The sequence below is a fragment of the Enhydra lutris genome, unplaced genomic scaffold (genome assembly GCF_002288905.1).
Source record: "Enhydra lutris kenyoni isolate GAN:26980312 unplaced genomic scaffold, ASM228890v2 scaffoldscaffold101, whole genome shotgun sequence".
Lineage (NCBI taxonomy): Eukaryota > Metazoa > Chordata > Mammalia > Carnivora > Mustelidae > Enhydra > Enhydra lutris.
This window is the reverse complement of record NW_019154185.1, coordinates 1,487,543-1,510,066: the sequence shown is the minus strand read 5'-3', so window position 1 is coordinate 1,510,066 and position 22,524 is coordinate 1,487,543. Positions and strand designations below refer to the sequence as shown.

Here is a 22,524-nt window from a genome sequence, read left to right as displayed (position 1 = left end):
ATTGTGGGTCGAAGGCGGTTTGAGGGATTCTGGGTATGTTCCTATCCAGGGGGGATTTCTTTTCTTTTCTTTTTTCTTTTCTTTTCTTTTTTTTTCCTGTCTGAGATTTAGGGACTGCATTTTAAGTTGCCTCTTCCCTTCTGAGTGTAGCTTCTCTTTGGAATAAGGAAGAAATTCTATCATCATTGTAGGGTGTAAAGCCAATGGGAGAACAAAACAGAAGGAAATAAATCGGGGAAACGGTTGAATTGGATTCAATTACCTTTAATGCCCCTCTTAGCTTTAAAATGCTATGATTCTGTGATTTTGGGGGGAAAAAATCCTTCCTTAAAATTATGTAAGGCGAGGGACGGCCAGTGGTGAAGACCCTTTATTTTCCAATAATGCACTTTCAAGAGTTAGAAATTCCAAAGGGAACTTGAAATGTTTAAAGTGAGGAACACAGACTAGTCTAAGACTCGGCTAGGACACAAAGTTGGAGCGGTGATTGCATTGCCAAGGGCCGGCATTGAGTAGTATCAAGGAGCGGAAGACAAAGAAAATACATGCTTTCCCCCACCCTCTCAAAGAACTCTGGTTTATGCCTCGAAAATACACCATGTATATCTTTTCAGGCCAATACGTATGGATTTAGCTTATTCATTTTAATGACCACATAGAATTCTTTTGCATGGGTGTGCCATGGTGTGTTTACCAATTACCTAGTGATGGACCTTTCCATTATTTCCACCCTTATCCATATGTTTGTATGCACTCTTGCTGTACTATTATGGGATAGATTCCTGGAAGCGGGGTTACTCGATGACTTACCACTATTTGGGTACATAGATAATGACCAGGCTTCTGAAGTGTCTCCTTAGAGCCCTAGTATTTGAAATCCAACCTGGGGAATTCCACTGTTCTGCCTCACAGTTGTCTTTCTTCTGAGCTTTTGTCCTACTGTAGTGGGCACCATATTTCATATATATAAATTTTTTTTGCTTTTGGTACAGAGACACTTCTGAAGGAGAAATAACCATGGACCAAACTGTAGTAAGTAATTTTTCAGAATGAATCTACTTGTGACTCTTTTTTTTTTTAAAAGATTTTATTTATTTATTTGACAGAGAGAGATCACAAGTAGACGGAGAGGCAGGCAGAGAGAGAGAGAGAGGGAAGCAGGCTCCCTGCTGAGCAGAGAGCCCAATGCGGGACTCGATCCCAGGACCCTGAGATCATGACCTGAGCTGAAGGCAGCGGCTTAACCCACTGAGCCACCCAGGTGCCCATACTTGTGACTCTTCTAATACCTGAGTAGATGTGAGTAAAATAGTGCTCCTACCTAAGTGGACACCAGGCCAAGCTGAACTGTGGTCATCGAGGGTCAACTTACATTACCTTCTTTGGCATCTGCACAAGAACACAGTAGGAAAACCATCCTCTGATTTTTCTGAGGTCCCTGCGGGGACTTTTGGAGGCACATTTTGTGGGCTATGGGAGTGTGAAATGACTTGGGTATTGTCAATGGCAAATGAAATGTCTTGGTTGTGGACTTCTTGGAAAGAAGCCCAGTTCTTCCAAGAATGACACAATTTTTGCAAGACTGGCATTCATATAATCAATCCCCTCTTTATCTCTATAGATTTGAAATCAGGGTGTGACCAAACCATCTCCCACCATCCTTGCCCCAATACTCAGTCCTTATTCCAGTGCCTCCAAGCTTTACCATGTTAGACTCTGAAAGGATCAGCAAGCACAGACCTTGTAATGTATTTAAATACGAGGGAAATATTTTGATTCTACAAAGTACAATCAAGACTACAGTTTCTTCCAAATTATCTACCATGATTTAAAATGCTTTCTGGAAAGAGCTGAGTCTGAATTTCTTTTTTTTTTTTTAAGACGGACAGAGATCACAAGTAGGCAGAGAGGCAGGCAGGGAGAGAGAGGTGGGGAAGCAGGCTCCCCACTGAGCAGAGAGCCCGATGTGGGGCTTGATCCCAGGACTCTGGGATCATGACCTGAGCCGAAGGCAGAGGCTTTAACCCACTGAGCCACCCAGACGTCCCTGAGTCTTAATTTCTTAATTTAATAAATGATAGATTACATGACCTAAGTAAAATTCCTCTCAAATAATAGGTGTCAAAAGCCTTTTGGTGACAATGTGGTCCCCAGAATCAGGCTGCCTGCATTGGAACCCCTGTTCTTCCACTTCCTGACTGGGAGACATTGGGCAACCTAATTAAACTCTCTGTGCCTCAGTTTCCTCATCTGAGGAAATGGGGATGGGGATGACAATATTACCATTCCTCATAGGGCTATTGGAAAGATGGAATGGAATGATAAGTAAATGCTCGATAATGTTTCCTTGTCATCACCATGTTAGGGTACAGATCCAGAAGGCTCAGACTGCTCTCAGTTCTGACTCATCAGCTGTGTGATACTGGGCAGATCATTGAACTTCTCTGAGACTTAGCTTCCCCATCTAGGAAAGGGGGTGATAATCCCTGCATTGCCCACACTACAGGGGTGAGGTGAGGACTAGATGCTTGACTTTTCTGATTCTGATTTGCAAATGACAAAAATGAGTTACGTAAATGTAAAGCATAATTGTGATTGCCGTTGTTGACAATAAGCCCTATACTCAAATGTGATGTTTGTTTCAAGATTTCAGTGATGATGTACTTTTGTTTTGCATTATTTTGGAACAGAGAGAAGGGCAAGGAATGGCTACAATTTCCCATGTACCATCCAGGTAAGAGCTGAGTTTATTCATAGCTGGTACATTTAGTTCTGATTTTCTTTCCATTTAATTCTGTATTTGCAGCCTGTTGGTCAGAGCTGTCAGAAGGAAATCAAAGTACCTGGTGATTATTTTACAGATGCTGTGTTGGTCAGAGCTGTCAGAAGGAAATCAAAGTACCTGGTGATTATTTTACAGATGCTGTAATTGGGCTCTTGCCTTCATGAAATAAGTTGTTTCGGTTGGTCATGGTGCAGCCTAACAGCCTGCCTTCTGCCTCTTTGTAGTGAAGAGAAAATGGGGTCCAAAGTGGCCATAATTTGGGGATGGGAAATAAAGTGTTTGTTGTCGTCAAAAAAAATACTGGAAATACTGAGCAGGGAAGTGGAAAACAACATGGAAAGCATCCTTGGTTCTGTTTAGACGCGTGGTCCGGCTCCTTCCGGAACACTGGCTATTGCTGCCCTGCCTGATGCAATTCAGAGAGGCTCACGGGAAGGTCACTGACAAGTTCAGGGTGCTAAGAGCAGAGAGTCTGTTGCAGCAAAGGGAGAGGTTAAAAAAAGGAGTCCTCTTAAGAGTGGCAAAATGAGAGCTGGGAAAAGACGGGCACCTCACGGAAGGGCAGGATGAGCAGGGACCCTGCTTACTGTGGATCAATGGAGGGGGAGGCGTGGCTTGGGTTGGACAAAGAAATTTTGAGTTAGCACAGGCACATCTAACTTTCAACAGCTGTATGAAACCTAGGAAATGCGTGCTTCAAAAAGACGTACTGGCAAATAGAAATGGAGAAAAAAATCTAGGTAAGCTTGTGACTCTTTTTTTTTTTTTAAGATTTTGTTTATTTGAGAGAGAAAGAGGACACGAGCAGGGGAAGAGGGACAGAGGGAGTGGGAAAAGCAGACTTTCCACTCAGCGGGGAGCGGGACCTGGGGCTTGATTCCAGGATCGTGAGCTGAGCCAGTCAGCCGCTTAACCAACTGAACCAACCAACCATCCAGGCGCCCCTAAGCTTAAAGATGCTCTGTAATGAGCGGACCGGAATGTCTGAGGACATCGCTCCAGCCGTTGAGGTCAAGAACAGCCATTCTTTTGGAACGTATATTTTAGTGGACAGAATATTCTAGGGATATACTAGGTATTTGTGACCTTGGCTAAGTCTCAGCTCCCTCATCTGTGGAATGGGGACTGTAATAGCTCTACTTATGAGGCTGTTGTGAAGGTAAAATTAGTCAAAATACAAGGAGCGAGAGTGCTACAAATGTTAGCTACTATCACCACCATTATCTCCATTATTATTCTATTATAGAAATAGGCCTTCTGCAGAACACATCTTTAGAGACTAATTGAACATGTGCCATTTGCCTTCTTGCACTAATGATGGATAAATTGGAGACCAGAGGATAAAAGGTTTTCTTCGAAGTAATAAATCCTGAGTACTCCATCTTCTCTATTAATTAGTACAAGCTCCTAGAGAACGCATGGCTGGTTCATTTTATTTTATTTTGTTTTGTTTTGTTTATTTCATTTTTTAAAGATTTATTTATTTATTTGAGGGGGGAGGGGCAGAGGGATTGAGCAGACTCCCCACTGAGTGCGGACAGACTCAGGGATTAATCCTGTGACCCTAAAATCAATGACCAGAGCCAAAACCAAGAGTCAGATGCTTAACCGCTTAATCCACTGAGCCACTCAGGCACCCTTCATTGATTTTAATATAATGCAACTGTTGCTGACTGTTCTTTTGAAAATGGGTTTTGAGGGGTGTCTGCGTGGCTTAGTCGTTGGGTGTCTGCCTTTGGCTCAGGTCATGATCCCAGGGTTCCTGCTCGGCAGGAAGCCTGCTTCTCCCTCTCCCACTCCTCTGCTTGTGTCCCTTCCCTTGCTGTGTCTCTGTCTGTCAAATAAATAAGTAAAATCTTAAAAAAAGAGAGAGAGAAAATGGGTTATGAGTTGTTTGTTCTGCATATGAGAAAATTTATCAGATTTCAACATGCTGTCTTCCATCATATCTTAAGATTTGCCTGTTGATAGATGTAAAATGTTTGATATTGATAGACTCCCAGTTAAATCATGTGTGTGGAATTTCAACACCGTGTGCAGGTTGCACTTTGTTGACATAAATGCAACATCGTTCTTTCTTGCTCTGCTTTTTAGCTATCTTTGTCAGACCATCCTGAAGGCCAGCTCTTCCTTAGCAGCCTCCGAACTGATTAACAGAATCAAAAGTAAAATACACGGCAACCTCACCCATGGAAACTTCACCAAGGGTCAACTGACGTTATTAGTAAAATCTGAACACGTTGCGGTGAAAAAACTAGGTAATTGGGGGCAGGGGTATTCCATACACATTCAGTCCCCCTTTGTATTTATTTTTATTTTATTTTATTTTTAAAGATTTTATTTATGTATTTGACAGAGAGAGACACAGCGAGAGAGGAAACACAAGCGGCGGGGAGGGGGAGAGGGAATAGCAGGCTTCCCGCTGAGCAGGGAGCCTAATACGGGGTTCGATCCCAGGATCCTGGCTCGATCCCAGGATCCTGGGATCATGACATGAGCCGAAGGCAGAGGCTTAACGACTGAGCCACCCAGGCGCCCCATTCACTCCCCTTTTTAGAGAACTCATAACGCATGTGCAGTAAGACATCCTGAGATCTGGGGGGAGAGGAGGTGTCTTCATGTTCCTTTCCACATCCTCAGTGCTCACTTGCCCTTTCCACCTGTTAGAGCTTGTGAAAAACACAGAGGGGTTCCTGGAGACCATCGGTCCGCTCTGGGTATCAGCAGTGGCCAGGGCATCAGCGGAGTGGGAGGACTGTCCCTCTTGCATAAATACCCAGAGGCCTGGGGAGTTCCTCATTCTACACCATAATTGCCCGATAGAGGCTTACTGATTTATGGATTGATATAGCCAGGCCAGTCATCTGAGAAAATGATCTGGGTACAGTCCAGAATTTCTCTCACGGGCATCTCTTTCCTTTAATGGTAAAGAGAAAGGCTATTGGATCACTCCATCCCCTTGCCGTGGCTGCCAGTGGACTTCGGTAAAAACATCGGGCTAAGCCAGATGACATGCAGAGGCAATTAGAACACACGGTCCTTGGCAACAAAGTGATCAGGTAGCAGAGGCAGGCTGTGATTGCTAGCAACAGTGAGATGGGAGGCAGAGAAGTGTAGAAGCCACAGGGAGAGCCCACCGTGCAAATGGCACTGATGGCTGCCTTCAGAGGAAGCTGGGATTCTCCTGGCTCTCCACTCCTCCAGGCCACTGTATCAACACATGAAGGAAAGATTTCCGGAATCAGGGTCACAGACCCAGTACGTGGTCAGTAGAACCTGGGGACTTATCACACACACTTAGCCCAGGTCACTTCTCCCTTAATGTGACCACACTTGGCAACAAAACCTTGCCCTTGGCACCACCAACAGAGCAGAGCTCCTGTGTCTAATACTGGCGATGGCAGACGCTTTGAGTTTACTAAAACCAAATCCACCCCAGAGTCCATTAGGAAGGGAGGAACCATCCAGAAGGAGAAGTCAGCCTTTGGTTTCCTTTCATTGACCATGGGGGAGTCTCAGAAGGAGGGCAGCTGGCAGGTGAGGACATCTGAACTTTTGTGTGTGTGGCTTGACCTTTTTTCAAGGCAGATGTAACATTTTTAAAAACTGAGACCAAAAAAACAGTCCTGTCAGCTTATGGTTTTAATGAAACGGACTAAGTGTGAGTTTTTTCCAGGAAGCTTACTTAAAAAAAAAAAAAGACAGTATTTCATGTACTTTCAGTGAAGCCTGATTTAAATGGCCTGGTAGAAAAAGTTTCCTCTTTTATTGGCTAGTGTTTACGTGTCGGGAAATAATGATGGGTCATAATGGATGCTCATGACCCTTGTAAGTGACTTATGCCCCTTCAAATGCATACATTTTCTCCATAGAGCCAGGAAGGTGCGAAGCCCAGGAAACAGTCTCTAAATACAAAGGGACCTATAACTGGCTCTTAACCAACCCTACTGAGACAGCCCAAACTAGATGCATAAAAAACAGGCATGGCAACGCTACTAGAATCTGGTACGTATTGGCCAAGTTGTTATTGCCCCTCTACCCTGTCCTTCTCTCACCCTTTGGACCTACTTAAGCATGCACAGGCAACATGAGAGCATTCTGAAAAGATGTTCAAGGAGACAAAAGAGAAAAAGTCACCCATAATCCCCCCAACCACTGGTTTTAGGTTGGCGTATTTTTTTCATCTCCCTGTTTCCTGTGTGCCTTTAAGTTTTATGTAGTTTTATGTAGTGGAAATCACTGTCCTCGTCTCAATAATGTGATTTACCTTTTCACTCAATAGTTGATCAAACATTTTTCCATGTTTTATGTTCTTCTTCTTAATGACCATTTCGAAAAATTGCCTCAGAAGCTACCTCGTTGATGGGCCATAATAATTTACTAAATCACCCTTCTATTGTTGCCTTATCATTTTCCTTCTTTAAATCATCAGTCCCTCTTCTCTGACTCTCTGCTGTTAATGGTTTATGCCATTACCTTAAGTAGGCAGACCAGAAGGACAGCAGGTTTTGACAGAGGCTTAAAAGCTCTCTGCTGGAAGGCAATATCTTGGACTGGGTCCTACTCTCTTCGTACATCTAATCAGTCAGCAAATCATGCTGGTTTTGTGATCACAGTCAGAGCTCGTATGTACCTTTCCATCCCTACCACATGACGCTGGTGCAGACCCTTGCTATCATCCCTCATCTGCTCTTAGAGCAGTCTCCTTGCCTTCCCCCACTCTGGTTCCACATTGCCTCAAGTATGAAGTCCAAACCCTTAAATACGGAGCTCAAGGCCCACAGGCGTTCTGTTTACCAAGCATGCCAGCCAAAAACGGCCTTTTGCTCTTGTGGACCCCAGTGGGTACCTCCCTGTGTCTCATTCTCTACCTGTGTTATCTGCTCTATTTCGGGGTGGGAGGGGCCTTTCTCCCGGACCCTGCCCTATTTGTCTGCACCTCGTGTCAGTCATCCTGGCACGTCCGGGGTGCTCAGTAAATGTGCTCGCTCATCATGAAATGCACTAGACTGAGTTGGATGAGGCATAGGGGAGGATGGATGTTGAAGGCCGATGAGCTGCAGAGGGTGCTATGCTCACTGCCTTCAGGAAATGATGTACAGAGCTAGGGACCAAATTCCATCAGGAATTTCCTCTTAAAATGGGGATAAGAAGGGAAAGTGAGGGTAAGCAGCCATGTCCAAGGGCCAACATCTCCTCCTTGACTCTTGCTCCGCTGAACATTGCCAGACTTCATCTCATACTCTCTTGCCTTTTTACACCTCCTGCATTGGAACCCTCCATTCCCTTGTTCCCCAAGTGCAAAGTGTTCTTCCACAGGGCTCCCACCTTTGCTATCTGAGCCCAGAGGCTGGGAGTGGGTAGAGAGAGGCATGCCCCGGCTACATTGTGTTCCTTTGTTTGCTCTAAGACTTTTCTGGCCTCATCTTCCAATGAGAAAGCTTTTTGTCCCTCCCTCCCTCCTCTCTTTTTCAGCTCAATCAGTATCCATACTGGCAAATCTCAGTGGGAAAAGCCAAAGTTGAAACAATGCAAACTGCTTCAAGGACTTCCTGATAAGATTGTGGATCTTGCTAACATTACTATCAGTGATGGTAAGTAAGACTGTTCTGTACACATTAATGACATAATGGAACCTTGCTTAGTTGGTCTACTTGACCTGAGATGAAAGGGTACAGGCGAGCCTCATGTAGGAAAATCTACCTTACAACGATCCAATTTCAGAAACTAGGAAGTTAATGTTGGTGGAGGTGGGAGTAGGGCATGCTAAGGTGGGACTGTCAGTGTTTTTTGCTTTCTAGTGCTTTTATTTTATAATTTTTTTTAAAGATTTTATTTATTTATTCTAAAGAGAGAGAATGAGCAGGTTGAGGGGCAGAGGAAGAGGGAGAAGCAAGCTCCCCATTGAGCAGGGATCCCAACCCAGAGCTCGATCCCAGGACCTTGTGGTCATGACCTGAGCTGAAGGCAAGATGCTTAACAACTGAGCCACCACCCAGGTGCCCCACTATTTTTCATCTTAAAACAGTTTTAACAGGGGGACCTCTGGGGGACTCAGTTAAAAGTCTGACTCTTGGTTTTGGCTGAGGTCATGATCTCAGAGTCATGGGATCAAGCCCAAGTTCAGCTCCGCGCTCATGGGGGAATCTGCTTAAGACTCTCTCTCTGCCTCTCCCTCTGCCCCTCCCCCTGCTCACTCCCACACACACTCTCTCTCTATTTCAAATAATAAATAAATAAATATTTACAAAAAACAATTTTGGGGCACCTGCGTGGCTCGGTCAGTTAAGTGTCTGTCTCTTGGTTTTAGCTCAGGTCATGATCTCAGAGTTGTGGGATCCAGCCCCGCTTCTGGCTCTGTGCTCAGCTCAGAGTCTGCTGGAGGTTCCCTCCCTCTCCCTCCGTCACTTTCCTGCTCCCACTCTCTCTCAAATAAATAAATAAATAATAAATAAATAAAATTTTTAAAAAGATTTTATTTATTTATTTGACAGAGATCACAAGTAGGCAGAGAGGCAGGCAGAGATTGAGAGGGGGAAGAAGGCTCACCGCTGAGCAGGGAGCCTGATGTGGGGCTCGATCCCAGGACCCTGAGATCATGACCTGAGCCGAAGGCTGAGGCTTAACCCACTGAGCCATCCAGGCACCCCTAAATAAAATATTTTTTAAAAACAGTTTTAATAGGTAATTCTTTATGTAGTGCAAAACCAAAAAGGAAATACAGTGAAACATCTTCCCACTGCTGACCCCAGCCATTCAATAAATATCCACAGAGACATTTCATGTCTCTATTAGGAAATTCACACACATACACACGCACACACACACACATCATACAGATACATATACATATACACATATATTCTTTCTTCCTCCTAGTACACAAAGTGTATGCTATCCATGCCACTCTGCACTTTGCTTTTTTCTTCTGTCAGTATATTGCAGAAATGATCAGTTTAGTATACGAAGAGTTTTCTCATGTTTTTTATCACTGCATTATATTATACTGCGTGGATGTGCCACAATTTATTTCTTTAACCTATTTCCTGTGGGTGGGCATTTATGCTGTTAATAACATTTTATCTTTACCAAACTGCTGCAATGGAGATTGTACATATGTCATTTTGCATAAGTAGGATATACTTGAAGCATAAATTTCTAAAAGTAGAATTGCTGGGGCAGTCGTCCTTTTGATGGTGTCAAAAGGCTCTCTGCAAGGCTTGCTTGGAGCAGTGCATACTCCCATTTGAAGGTAGGAAAGCACCTGTTTTGGGGTACTTTCATCAATGCAGCATGCTATCAGACTTCTGGGTCTTTGGTGATTTGATGAGCAGAAATAGATATCTCGTTGTGGCTTAAAATTTTTCTTATGAAGATATTCACAGAGCATTTTACCCACTTACTGGGTATAATTCCATGGTTTTTAGTGTATTCACTAGATTGTGCAACTGTCAACTAGTTCCAGAACATTTTGATTTTGATCTCTCCAAAAAGAAGCCCCATACACAGTAGCAGGCACTCTCATTACCCCCTCCCACAGCCCCTGGAAATCTCTAATCTACTTTCTTTCTTCTTTTAATTTTATTTTGTTGTAGTAAGAACACTTAACATGAGGTCCATCCTCTTGACATATTTTTAAAGTACAATGTTGAAAAAAATAAATAAATAAAGTACAATGTTGGGTGCCTGGATGGCTCAGTTTGTTAAGCATCTGCCTTCGGCTCAGGTCATGATCCTGGAGTCCTAGGATCAAGTCCCGCATCCGGCTCCCTCCTCAGCGGGGGAGTCTGTTTCTCCTTCTGATCTCTCCCTTATCGTGCTCTCTCTCTCTCTCTTTCAAATAAATAAATAAATAAAATCTTTTAAAAAAAAGTACAATGTGGTATGGCTGACCACCAGAACTTATTCATCTTGCTTAACTGAAACTTTATCCCTGTTGATTAGCAACTCTCCATTTCCCCTACCCCTGGCCCTTGGCAAGTACCATTCCACTCTGTGCTTTTGTGAGTTGGATTATGTTAGATTCCCCATGTAAGTGAGATCATGCAGTATTTGTTTTTCTGTGTCTGGCTTATTTCACTTAGCATAATGCTCTCCAGGTTTATCCTTTTATTTTAAAGTAGGCTCCATGCCCAATGTGGGGCTTGAACTCATGACCCATGCTCTACTGACTAAGCCAGCAGGTGCCCCATGAGTTATAGAAATTCTTTGTATATTTTGGAGATGAACTCCTTATCAAACATATGGTTTGCAAATATTTTTTAGTAAGTTCGCTTTTCAGTCTGTTGATTATTTCCCTTGTTGTGAGACACTTTTTATTTGATGTAGTCCCGCTTGTTTATTCTTGTTTCTGTTGCCTGTGCCTTTGGTGTCATATCCATGAAATTGTTGTCAAGATCAAGGTCATGAAGATCTTCCATTATGGTCTCTTCTAGGGGTTTTTGAGTTTCAGATCTTGCATATAAGTCTAGAATAATTTTGAGTTGATTTTTGTGTATGGTGTAACAGGAGGGCCAATTTCATTCTTTGGCCTTTGAATTTTCAGTTTTCCCAACACCATTTATGGAAGAGATTATCCTTTTCCCGTTGTGTGTTCTTTGTGCTCTTACTGAAGATCAGTTGATGGTGCATGTGTGGATTTGTTTCTGGGCTCTCTATTCTGTTCCATTGGTTTATAGGTCTGTTTTGACTACTGTAGCTTTGTTTTATATTTTGATATCAAGGAGTGTGATGTCTTTGTTCTGCTTTCTCAAAACTGATTTGGCTATTTGGTTTATGTGTGTGTGTGTGTGTGTGTGTGTGTGTTTCTAATGAATTTTAGAAGTGCCTTTTTAAAAAAAATTTCTGTCCAAGATACCATTGGTTAGACTAGTTCAGTGAAGTCTATGGTCCCTGCAGTGTAGATCTTCTGATGCTTCTCCTTAGGAGATGCAGGCTTGGGCTTGGACTAATTCTCCCTGACGACCAGGAATGACTGTGGTTCTAGCTAGGTTCTCTCTGTTTCTTTCTCTGATCTCCCTGCCGAGCTTCTGGAAGGCATGCCTCTCTTGGTATCACACCCAGCTGTTAGCCTCCGAATTGCTAGTTGACGGCTCTGTTGTTCTTGACAAAACCTTGTGACATAAATTGCTCCATAGTCCAATTGCATTATAGTCCATCCCCTTGACTGGGACAGAGTATTGCCAGTTTTTGAGGCTTTCCCTCACCCTTCTCTATGAAAATATATCTGTCCTATGGTGCAAGAGCTCGGGAGATGGTAGAGTGATGAATGTGTCCTTCACAAGATGCTTCACCAGAGTTTTCCCTATGGAGCAGGGGCTGTGTTTGAATTTGAGGGGAAGGGGGACTTACCACTGGCACTCAGGAGACCCGAGCCAGAAATATGGGAACTTCCAAGGTCCACTGGCTCTCAAATCCACTCAGAATAGTTCTTCTACTCCAGGGACCTGTGGGAGATGGTAACTACCACCCAGCTACCTAGCCCAATAGAGCGATTTTTCCACAAGACAGAGCTCTGGGAGATGGGGCCAATCCCTAGCTCAAATGTCATGACCTCTCACTGTACTGACCAAGTTTCCATAGATTTTGTTGATTAAATTGCCTGTCAATTGGTTGGAAGATCTCTCATCAACCACCAGGGACTGTGAATTGTTGTTTTTGCTAACTTTGACCAGTGTAATTGAGGTTGCTCTTGGTGAATTTTTCCCCAACCCCTCCTTTCAGTCTATTCTTAAAGTCCTACCTAACTTATCGTGTTTTGAAAGTGTGCCTAAGTTTCCCTCATCGACTCTCAGTCTTTACACACCTTGTCACGTGTAACTCTACCATGTGAATGCCCCCCGTCTCCCCACACCATGATGACTAGTTGAAAACTAAGATGCAGGCATTCCATTGCCTTCCAGGACAGCTAGGGAACTACCCTGAGGCAGTGAACTCCTCGAACTTGTCTTCCTTGCAGAAGATGGAAATTTGAGATCCTTGCAAAGAAATATCTAGAAGAATTAGAAAAGTAAGCACAGGTCTGATGGTTTCTGGGTCCAAAATCATAACTCAGTACACTAGGGAGGGTTGTAGCTTGAAGCAAGTGGACAGCGAGTTACAGAGGTCTGTGTTTCATGCTGACCTCCCTCCTCTGAGCGACACATTTTTCTTAGACACGATAATAGAATTTTCTCCATAGGAGAAAAAGTTAAACAACCTTAACAATAAGAGAAGCATTGCATATTATATGTTTATAAAAAATAAAATGAAAAAAAAAAGAGAAGCATTGCACTGAGTTAGGATTTTTAGAAAATTAACTGTCAGAAATCACTTTGTTTAAAAAAAAATCCACAGAGGATAAGAAGAGTTGCACAGTGGCTGTAATGGATATAACTGAAAATAAATTATCAAATTTATTAGCTTCGGAGCAATGCTTCTTATAAGTTAGCTTGATGAAAAATGAGCACAGTGTAAGGGAAAGAAAATGCATTCACATTGAGACAATTTTTCTTTAGCCTTCAATCTTGCTGACGAGCATTAGATATCTTGGTTGGAGAAAAACTTGTCAGTTCCTCCAGTTAAATGCTCATTTCATGTAACTCCTTAATATTGCAGAGTTCAAAAATTACCCTTATTTCAAAAGCATGTGGGTTCTTTGCTTTGCCTCGTCTTTGTGACCTCCAAAACACTGAAGATGCATCACACTCTAATGAAGTTGGCTGGAACTTTTCACGTGGGTGTGTCCATCCCACGGCCTGGGCAGGATCGTGGATGGTGAAGAGAAAGCAATGTAATTTCCAGGATGTCAGGGAGAAGGACTGTAAAGCACAGAGGTTCCAACCCCAAAACAGTGGCGAAAAGGGACAAAGGCACAGATGCTATAGTAGAAAGTGATATTAAAGAACACTAACTTTGGACTCAGACAGGCCTGGATTAAAAGCTGGGTTAGAACCTCTATGGCACAATTCCTTAATCTGTATAAAGGGAATAATGTCAGTACCCATCATACCGGGCTATCACGACAATGAAATTGGAGAATGTATGTCTAAATGCCTTGTGGTATCTTGTCTCCAAAATGCCCACCATCCATTTATTTCCTCCTTGTCAATTAGAAGTTGAATCAGGGCTGCCTTGTCGCTACTTAGCCCAGTAGAATTCAGCAGCAGTGACACTGTGCCTATCATGGGACGAACTTTTAAGGGGACGGGAAATTTTTGCTTCTGTTCTCTTGTATGCTCTCAGTGGGGATTCTTCCTCTCAGAACCCAGATAGCATGCTATAAGGAGCCTGGAAAATGTTTAAACTATCAGCTCTGCCAAAAAAAAAAAAAAAAAGGTAATTTTGTCGCACTTGCTGATTTCCTTGGTGTAATTCTCCCCTGATGGCTGGGTACAAACTACAACATGGAGTTGTTAAGAGATGGACATGAGTTGGTAAGAGATACACAGATACCATAGCTATAAATAGTCACCAAAGCATACATTATTAAAATGTAACAAAATCATTAGGAATTGATGAGTCTTGGGTATCATGGGTATCACCATTGTTTTTAATATGATTTATTTGATTAAGAGTTGATATAATTTAATTTTCAATAATGGCTGTGTTTAACAACCAGCTCACAAAATTCCCGAAAATTTAACAGCTCATTCTGAGAAGTTGACACCAGGCTGGATCCAACATACCGCTAAGCCTAAGCCACTGGGAGAGACCATGTGCTGGGAATAGCCTCAAATGACTGACCCCCAGAGGACAGCAGCCCCAACTTGACTGTTTTCTGTGTATAAACTGCCAGCCATGTGAGCGAGCCCTTGGACCTCCAGACCAGTCTAGTCTTCAGATGACTCCAGTCCCAGCTGCCATTTGAGCACAACTGCATGAGAGGCCATAATCAGAACCTCTCAGCTAAAACCGGTCAACACACAGAACCATGAGGGATAATAATGAATTCTTGTTTGAAGCTGTTACGTTAAGGGTGGTTTGTTACGCAGCCGTAGACAACGCCCATACTGACCCATAGGAATTGCTCAATCAATAACAGATACGATTCTTGTCTTGGTGGCTGCGATTATTGGCAGATTAATTATTTCAAGCAATGGGGGATTTATATATTTTACAATGAATAAGGGAGGATTCCTTTTATTGCTTTTCCTCGAGGACTTAGAATTTTTACACGATGAGTGTAGTTTGTCCTGAGTTTGACTTAAAAACCATATAACTCTAGCTGAAAAGTCTACAATTACTTTCCACAATATAGTTATTCTCCCATTCGCCTGTTGTTTACTTTCCTCCTGTGACAGCAGGGACTGCAGGAAGTAAAGTCACACCACCAAGGCCCAAAGAATGACTCCAGGTCAGCAGCTCTGGCTATCCCATTTACAGCAAAGCCTGAAAATTTAATAAAGCAATAGAAAGACTTGTAAATGAGAGCACTATATTTTTCTTCTGTCCCCTGTCTTATTGTTCTCTCAGTTTCTTTAACTGACCAGAAGACAGATGTACCAAGGACAAAATATTAATTTAGAAGTAATTACAACCTTGTTCAACCTCCCCCTTTCTTCCACCTCAGTTCCTAGGCCATTGTTGGGCAGATTGAAGTAATGGTTGAAGGGGTGGGAAAATTGAGAGAATCTCAGTTAAGATTGCTTAATTTACATAGACAAGGACAGGGAATTGTTTGCAGAGAGAGAGAGGGAGAAAGAGGGGAGATGGAGGGGAGGGTGATGCTTATGGTAATTTCTTTTGTTTTTCCAAACAGACTTGGTTATTTGTCATGTAACCCAAGTTAAGTTATGAATACAATCTCTCTCTGGACTTTTTCTCAACGGATTGTATTTCTCAATATTTTCCAATATATTTTAGTTACTGGACTTAAATATGAGGGCTTTAAGCTGGGAGGGCACCCCAAGGAGCTTAGCTTTCTGTGGGTTATATCGAACTAAAATCTAATTTGTGTTGGATTTGTTTTAACAAATACTGGCATTGTGGTGATGATAAACAGGGGTCTTTCGTTGTAGAGTTGCATACTGAAGTATTTATGGATGAAATGATATGTCTGGGATTTGCTTTAAAATAATCTGGGGTGGGGCACCTGGGTGGTTCAGTGGGTTAAGCCTCTGCCTTTGGCTCAAGTCATGATCCCAGGGTCCTGGGATCGAGCCCCATATCGGGCTCTCTGCTCAGCGGGGAGCCTGCTTCCTCCTCTCTCTCTCTGCCTGCCTCTCTGCCTACTTGTGATCTCTGTCTGTTAAATAAGTAAATAAAATCTTTAAAATAAAATAAAATAATCTGGGGTTGCGGGAAGGTGGGTGAGAGTGTCGGTAAAATAAGATTAGCTCTTCATTGACACTTGTTGAAGCTAGGTGATTCATGAGGTATATGGGGATTCATTATACTAGTCTTTCTACTTTTGTGCATGTTTGAAAATTTCCATAATAAAAAGTGAAGAAAAAAGTGGGCGAGTTAATATCTATTGTTCCTCTTCTCTAAAAAAAAAAAAAAATCTAAATGAAATTGCTCCTTATTATACATGGTCCATAGTTGTTTTTTTTTTTTTTTCTGTGATTGCTGGTTCTTGACAGAAAAATATCACTACCACCCTTGATTAGGAAAACACAGACTGAGTGTTTGCAGATATTTTCGTACAGGTGGGATCTACTTAACTCAATCCAATACTCAAAAGTCTTAACTTAATTAGAATCTAATTGCAAGATAATCTTCAGTGACAAAAAGGTTTCCCTGGTGTATTTTAAAAAGGATTTAATGAATAAAAACTTGACTTATGTGCTATTTTCTGGGACTCTGCCTATTGTAGAAATTGAGGTCCAGCATTTTCTTTTTTACTGTAAATTTTGCTGCCTGTGTAGATATTTGCATTTGACTGCCTTAACTTTTTTTAAAAAATATTTTATTTATTTATTTGACAGACAGAGATCACAAGTAGGCAGAGAGGTGGGAGGGGGAAGCAAACTCCCTGCCAAGCAGAGAGCCCAGATCGGGGCTTGATCCTAGAACCCTGGGATCATGACCTGAGCCAAAGGCAGAGGCTTAACCCACTGAGCCACTCAGGCACCCCAACTGCCTTTACTTTTGAAAGGGAAGGAAGCAGGCCGGCATGGTCCCAAAGGAAATAATGCGGGTTTTCTATTTCAATTTTCCTTCCCCAGAGAATGCAGATGATGTCGCAGAGCACGTTTTAAATTTAATAAATGAATCCCCCCCTCTGGATGAAGAAAAAACAAAGATTATTGTTTCTAAAGTATCTGATATTTCACAATGTGATGAGATAAGTATGAATCTAACCCAGATTATATTACAAATAATCAATGCTGTTTTGGAAAAACAAAACAATTCAGCATCTGATCTGCATGAAGTGAGAAATGAGTAAGTACTAATGCTTTGCTAAATTAAGTTATTTTGTAAAATCTATATTATTTGTTATTCATTTGCCTACAGCCATCAGATTGTCAAGGTCAGGTAGCTATGAGTGGAAAGCTGCATTAGTATGACGCAGTGGGGTCACCCCATACAAGTCCCCATTGTGGAGGGATGCTTTGCAAGATTCGAATTCAGAATTCGAATTAATTGTTGCAGAGTTTCAAGTAAATAGTTGCCCCAAACCGAACCTCCACTCTATTTTCCCAGCCCTGGTGCTCCCCCAAGTTCTATAAAATGCATCTACCTATTGCTGAAGCAAAAAGCTTGGGAATAATACTAGTTACCTCCCTCTACTTCACAGCTAGTCAGTAACCAAGTCTTGTAGGAGGCACTGGACATGAGGTTTTTAATCCCTGAAATACTCCTCAAACCCGTCTACTTCCGTCCATCCCCAAACCCACTCCCACCTATGTCCCAGCCTCATATCTCTCCACTGACCTTCTACAGTAACCTCCTAACTGGGCTCCCCCCACATCTTTTCACGCACATATCAGCTCATGTCATTCTCTTGCTTTAAAACCCCTCAGTGGCTTTCTGTTACACATGGAATAAAATCCAAATTTCTTGGCCTATGACTCCATGCAGCATCTGGCTTTACATACAACAATGTCATTTAATCTTGAGAACCGCTTGTGAGAGGAGTGCTAGGCTTACCTCCGGGTTGCAGGTAAGTAAACAGAAGCTCAACCACATTACCATATTTGCCCACACAGTTAGAAATTAGAGGAGCTAAGCTTTAAACCGCAGCCTGGCTGACTCCAAAGCCAGTGCTCTGATTTGATAGTCCCTTCCACAGTATAAAGACAGTGATTAAAACGGAAGGAAAAGTCTGACACTGAGGACATCTCGCAAGGAGTATGGGTCTTATATTACAGCGATAGGAATGCTCTTCTCTCCCTGCGGTTCCTTGCAGAATTCTGAGGATAATCGAGCGTGTGGGTCACAAGATGGAGTTTTCTGGGAGGACAGCAAATCTGACGGTGGCCAGGCTGGCGTTGGCCATCCTGCGGGTGGATCACATGTTTGAAGGCATGGCGTTCGCCATTCGCTCCTATGAAGAAGGCACAGACCCCGAGGTGAGTCTACCTCCAGGAACTAAGAACCAATCAGGCAAGTCTTCATTCACTGACTCCTCGGGAGAGAGAGGGGATACTTTTTAAGGGTTTTACTCTTAGGGGGACCTTATGAAAATACAAATATCCCAGAGAAGATTCATATAGAAACTTCAGAAGCCTAACAGCTCGGTCAGAATGGTGTCCGTGAGGTGTTCAGCCACACCATCTTTGGCCCCTGTGGCCCGAAATCATCTCACATGTTACTTCATTATTAGCTACCATTTCTAGAGTGCTTATTATATGTCGGGGCACTGAGCTACTACCTGTGTGGATAAGGAAACAGAGTAGTTAAGTAACGTGCTCTAGGACACACAGCCTAATGGCAGAGTCAGGATTCGAAGTTATGTCTGTCTGGCTTTGAAGTCTGGGCCCTTTCCATCACACCACAATACCTCAGCCTTTGGCAGGCCACAGGCCACCAACCCCTGCAGAAAACAATTGGGAAGGGTACCATTTTTTAAAAAAATTTATAGTTTAAAAAAATTATAAAATTGACATATGGGGAAATGCACAAATTATAAGTATCTGTTTTTTGAATTCAAACAGTTGCATATGTCTGTGTAACTCAAACCCCTATCAAGTCACAGAATATTACTGTCACCCCTAAAATCCCCCTCCTGCCCCTTCCCAGTCAATCCCCACAGCTACGACCTCCCCTAGCACCCACTGTTCTGGTATCCTCCCACTATAGTTTTGCCTGTTCTAGAACTTGATATAAGTGGAATCGTAAAATATGTACATTCTTCTGTTTCTGTAATTTATTCTTTTTTATTGATGAATAATATTCCATTGTATGGATATACCACAGATCGTGTATCTAGTCTGCTGTTGATGGACACTGGGATTGTTTCCAGTTTTTGGCTATTATGAATGATAAAACTGAACATTGATGTAACAGTCTCTGTGTAGACATATGTGTTCATATATCATGAATAAATACCCAGGAAAGGGATTGCTGGCTCATAAGATGTAAGTTTAAGTTTGTAAGAACCTATCATGCTGTTCTATAAAGTGGATCATGGAGTGATTTTTCATTTTTTAAAAAAATTGAAGTGTAGGGCCCCTGGGTAGCTCAGTCAGTTAAGCGTCTACCTTCAGCTCAGGTCATGATCTCAGGGTCCTGGGACTGAATCCCACATCAGGCTCCTTACTCAGCAGGGATCCTGCTTCTCCCTCTCCCTCTGCCACTCCCACTGCTTGTGCTCTCTCGCTCTCTGACAAATAATAAATGAAATCTTTAAAAAAATAAATTAAATACAAATATAGTTGACACACAATGCTACATTAGTTTAATTTTTCATTTTTAAAAAATATTTTATTTATTTATTTGACAGAGAGAGACACAGCAAGAGAGGGAACAGAAGCAGGGGGAGTAGGAGAGGGAGAAGCAGGCTTCCCACTGAGCAGAGAGCCCAATGTGGGGCTCGATCCCAGGACCCTGGGATCATGACCTGAGTTGAAGGCAGACGTTTAACCAACTGAGCCCCCCAGGCACCCCAGTTGATTCCTACAGTCTTGAAGTCAGGTAGTGGGAGTCCTTCAACTTTGTTCTTTTTCAAGATAGCTTTGGTTATTCTAGGCTTTTCCCGTGTCCATAGGAATTTTCAAACATCATTATCGATTTGTACAAAAAGAAATATGTTGAGAGTGATTGGGATTGAGTCGAAGCTATTGATTAATTTTGGGAGACTGATTTCTCAGTAATATTAAGTCTTCTCATCCAGGAACATATACTCAGGTTGATTTTAATGTCCCTTAGCAATGTTTTGTACCTTATTTATTTATTATTTGAAGTTTTTATTTTCATTCCAGTTAGTTAACATATGGTGTTATATTAGTTTCAGGTATACAATGTAGTGATTCAACACTTCCATACATCACCCTCTGCTCGTCACAAGTGTACTTACTCCTAGATGATAGACAGAGATAGACCTAGACCATCAACTTTATTTTTATATACTTCCAGCAAATAATTGAAAAATTATATTTAAAAAATTCCATTTGCAACAGCATCAGAAAACATAAAATATTTAGGAATAAATTTATTTATTTACACCCAATGTGGAGTCCAATGTGAGGCTTGAATTCATCATGGTGAGATCGAGACCTCAGCTGAGATCAAGAGTTGGACACTTAACTGACAGAGCCACGCAGGCGTCCCTTTGTTTTGTAGTTTTAAGCAGAGTAGTAACAGTATGGGGGCCCCTGGGTGGCTCAGTGGGTTAAAGCCTCTGCCTTTAGCTCAGGTCATGATCTCAGGGTCCTGGGATTGAGCCCTGCAAACAGCTCTCTGCTCAGCAGGGAGCCTGCTTCCCCACCCCCCACCTGCCTTTCTGCCTACTTGTGATCTCTCTCTGTCAGATAAATAAATAAATAAATCTTTTTAAAAAAGAATAGTATCAGCATGTTTTAAAGTTTTAAGTGGAGCAGTATCACATGTCTTTTGTTAAATAAAAAAATAAAGTTGATAGTCTATGTCTAGATCTATGTCTATGTCTGTCTGTCTATCTGTGTATCATCATCTAATTTTGAATCCTATGAATTCGCTAATCTCACCCGTTAGTTGTAATGTCATCTGGCAATAGAGACAGTTTAATGTCTTTCTTATTGATTTTTATTCATTTCTGCTATTAGTGCCTCCAATAAAATGCTGAATTGAAGTAGTTAAATTGACATCTTTGTCTTGTTCTTGATATCAGGAAAAAGTATTTACTATTTTACCATTACTGTGATGTTAGCCATGTTTTTTTATTGTTGTTTTGTTTTTAGATCCCCCTTATTTGATTGTGGATACTACCTTCTCTTTCTAGTTTGCTGAGAGATTTTATTGTGATTGGTTGCCGAATTTTGTGAAAAAAAAAATTTTTTTTCCTGTATCTCTTGAAGCAATCGTTTGGCTTCTCTCCTTTATCCTTCTAATCCGGTGAATTACACTGATTTTAGGATGTTAAATCAATCTTGCATTTCTGGAAGAAAACTTACTAGTAATGATGGATTATCACGTTTATATACTGCTATTTTCAACTTGCTTGTATTTTAAGTATTTTTACAGTAATGCTCATGAAGGATGTTGATCTAGAATTTTTTTCTAATTTTTTTTTTTTATCAGGCTTTAGATTAGGGTCATGCCAACTTCATAAAAGTGAGTTGGGAAATGGTCCCTGTTCTACTTTTAGAAAAAGTTTCTGTAACTTTGGTGTTATTCCTTCATCAAAGGCCTGATAGTTTCACTAGGAAACTCTCTGGGTCTAGAATTTCTCTGTGGAAAGTATTTTGATAGCAAACCCAATTAATTTAATGGATAGAGAGTCATTCAATGTTCTGATTCATCTTGTGTCTGTTTTGATTATATTTTTTTGAGAATTTATTTCATCTAACTTATCAAGCTTGTTGACAACAGCTGTTCATAGTATTTCCTAATGATTTCTTAATGTCTGTATGATTTATAGGGGTGGTCAGCAAACTTTTTCTGTAAAAGGTAATAAATATTTCAGGCTTTGTAAGTCATAGGTAGTTTCTGTCTGATGAACATTTTTATTGTTTCTCTTTTTCTTCCTTCTTCTCTTTCTCTCTTCCTCTCTCCTTTCCTTCCTTCCATCACCACACTCTTTTTTTTTAAGATTTTATTTATTTATTTGACAGACGGAGATCACAAGTAGGCAGAGAGGCAGGCAGAGAGAGGGGGTGAAGCAGACTCCCCGCTGAGCAGAGAGCCCAATGCGGGGCTAGATCCCAGGACTCTGGGATCATGACCTGAGCTGAAGGCAGAGGCTTAACCCACTGAGCCACCCAGGCGTCCCCAGTTGTCACATTCTTTATTTTTTTTAAAGATTTATTTATTTGACAGAGGGAGAGATCACAAGTCGACAGAGAGGCAGGCAGAGAGTAGGGGGAAGCAGGCTCCCTGAGAGCCCAGTGTGGTGCTTGATGCTGGGCTCGATCCCGGGACTCTGAGATCATGACCTGAGCCGAAGCTAGAGGCTTAACCCACTGAGCCACCCAGGTGCCCCTGTCACATTCTTTTTTTTTTTTTTAAGATTTTATTTATCTATCTGACAGAGAGACAGAGATCACAAGAAGGCAGAGAGGCAGGCAGAGAGAGAGAGAGGGAGAAGCAGGCTCCCTGCTGAGCAGAGAGCCCGATATGGGGCTCAATCCCAGGACCCTGAGATCATGACCTGAGCTGAAGGCAGAGGCTTAACCCGG

General features: G+C 42.0%; 1 protein-coding gene across 1 annotated transcript in view; it reads left to right on the top strand.

The window, feature by feature from the left end:
- The window catches only part of LOC111139345 (adhesion G protein-coupled receptor G4), an 84,939-nt gene that overhangs the window by 25,087 nt on the left and 37,328 nt on the right, over positions 1-22,524 (top strand). The window contains 7 exon segments of the mRNA XM_022491611.1: positions 993-1,024; positions 2,674-2,734; positions 4,880-5,043; positions 6,658-6,790; positions 8,261-8,379; positions 16,933-17,149; positions 18,117-18,279. Of these exon segments, the coding sequence (XP_022347319.1) occupies positions 993-1,024; positions 2,674-2,734; positions 4,880-5,043; positions 6,658-6,790; positions 8,261-8,379; positions 16,933-17,149; positions 18,117-18,279 (889 nt within the window).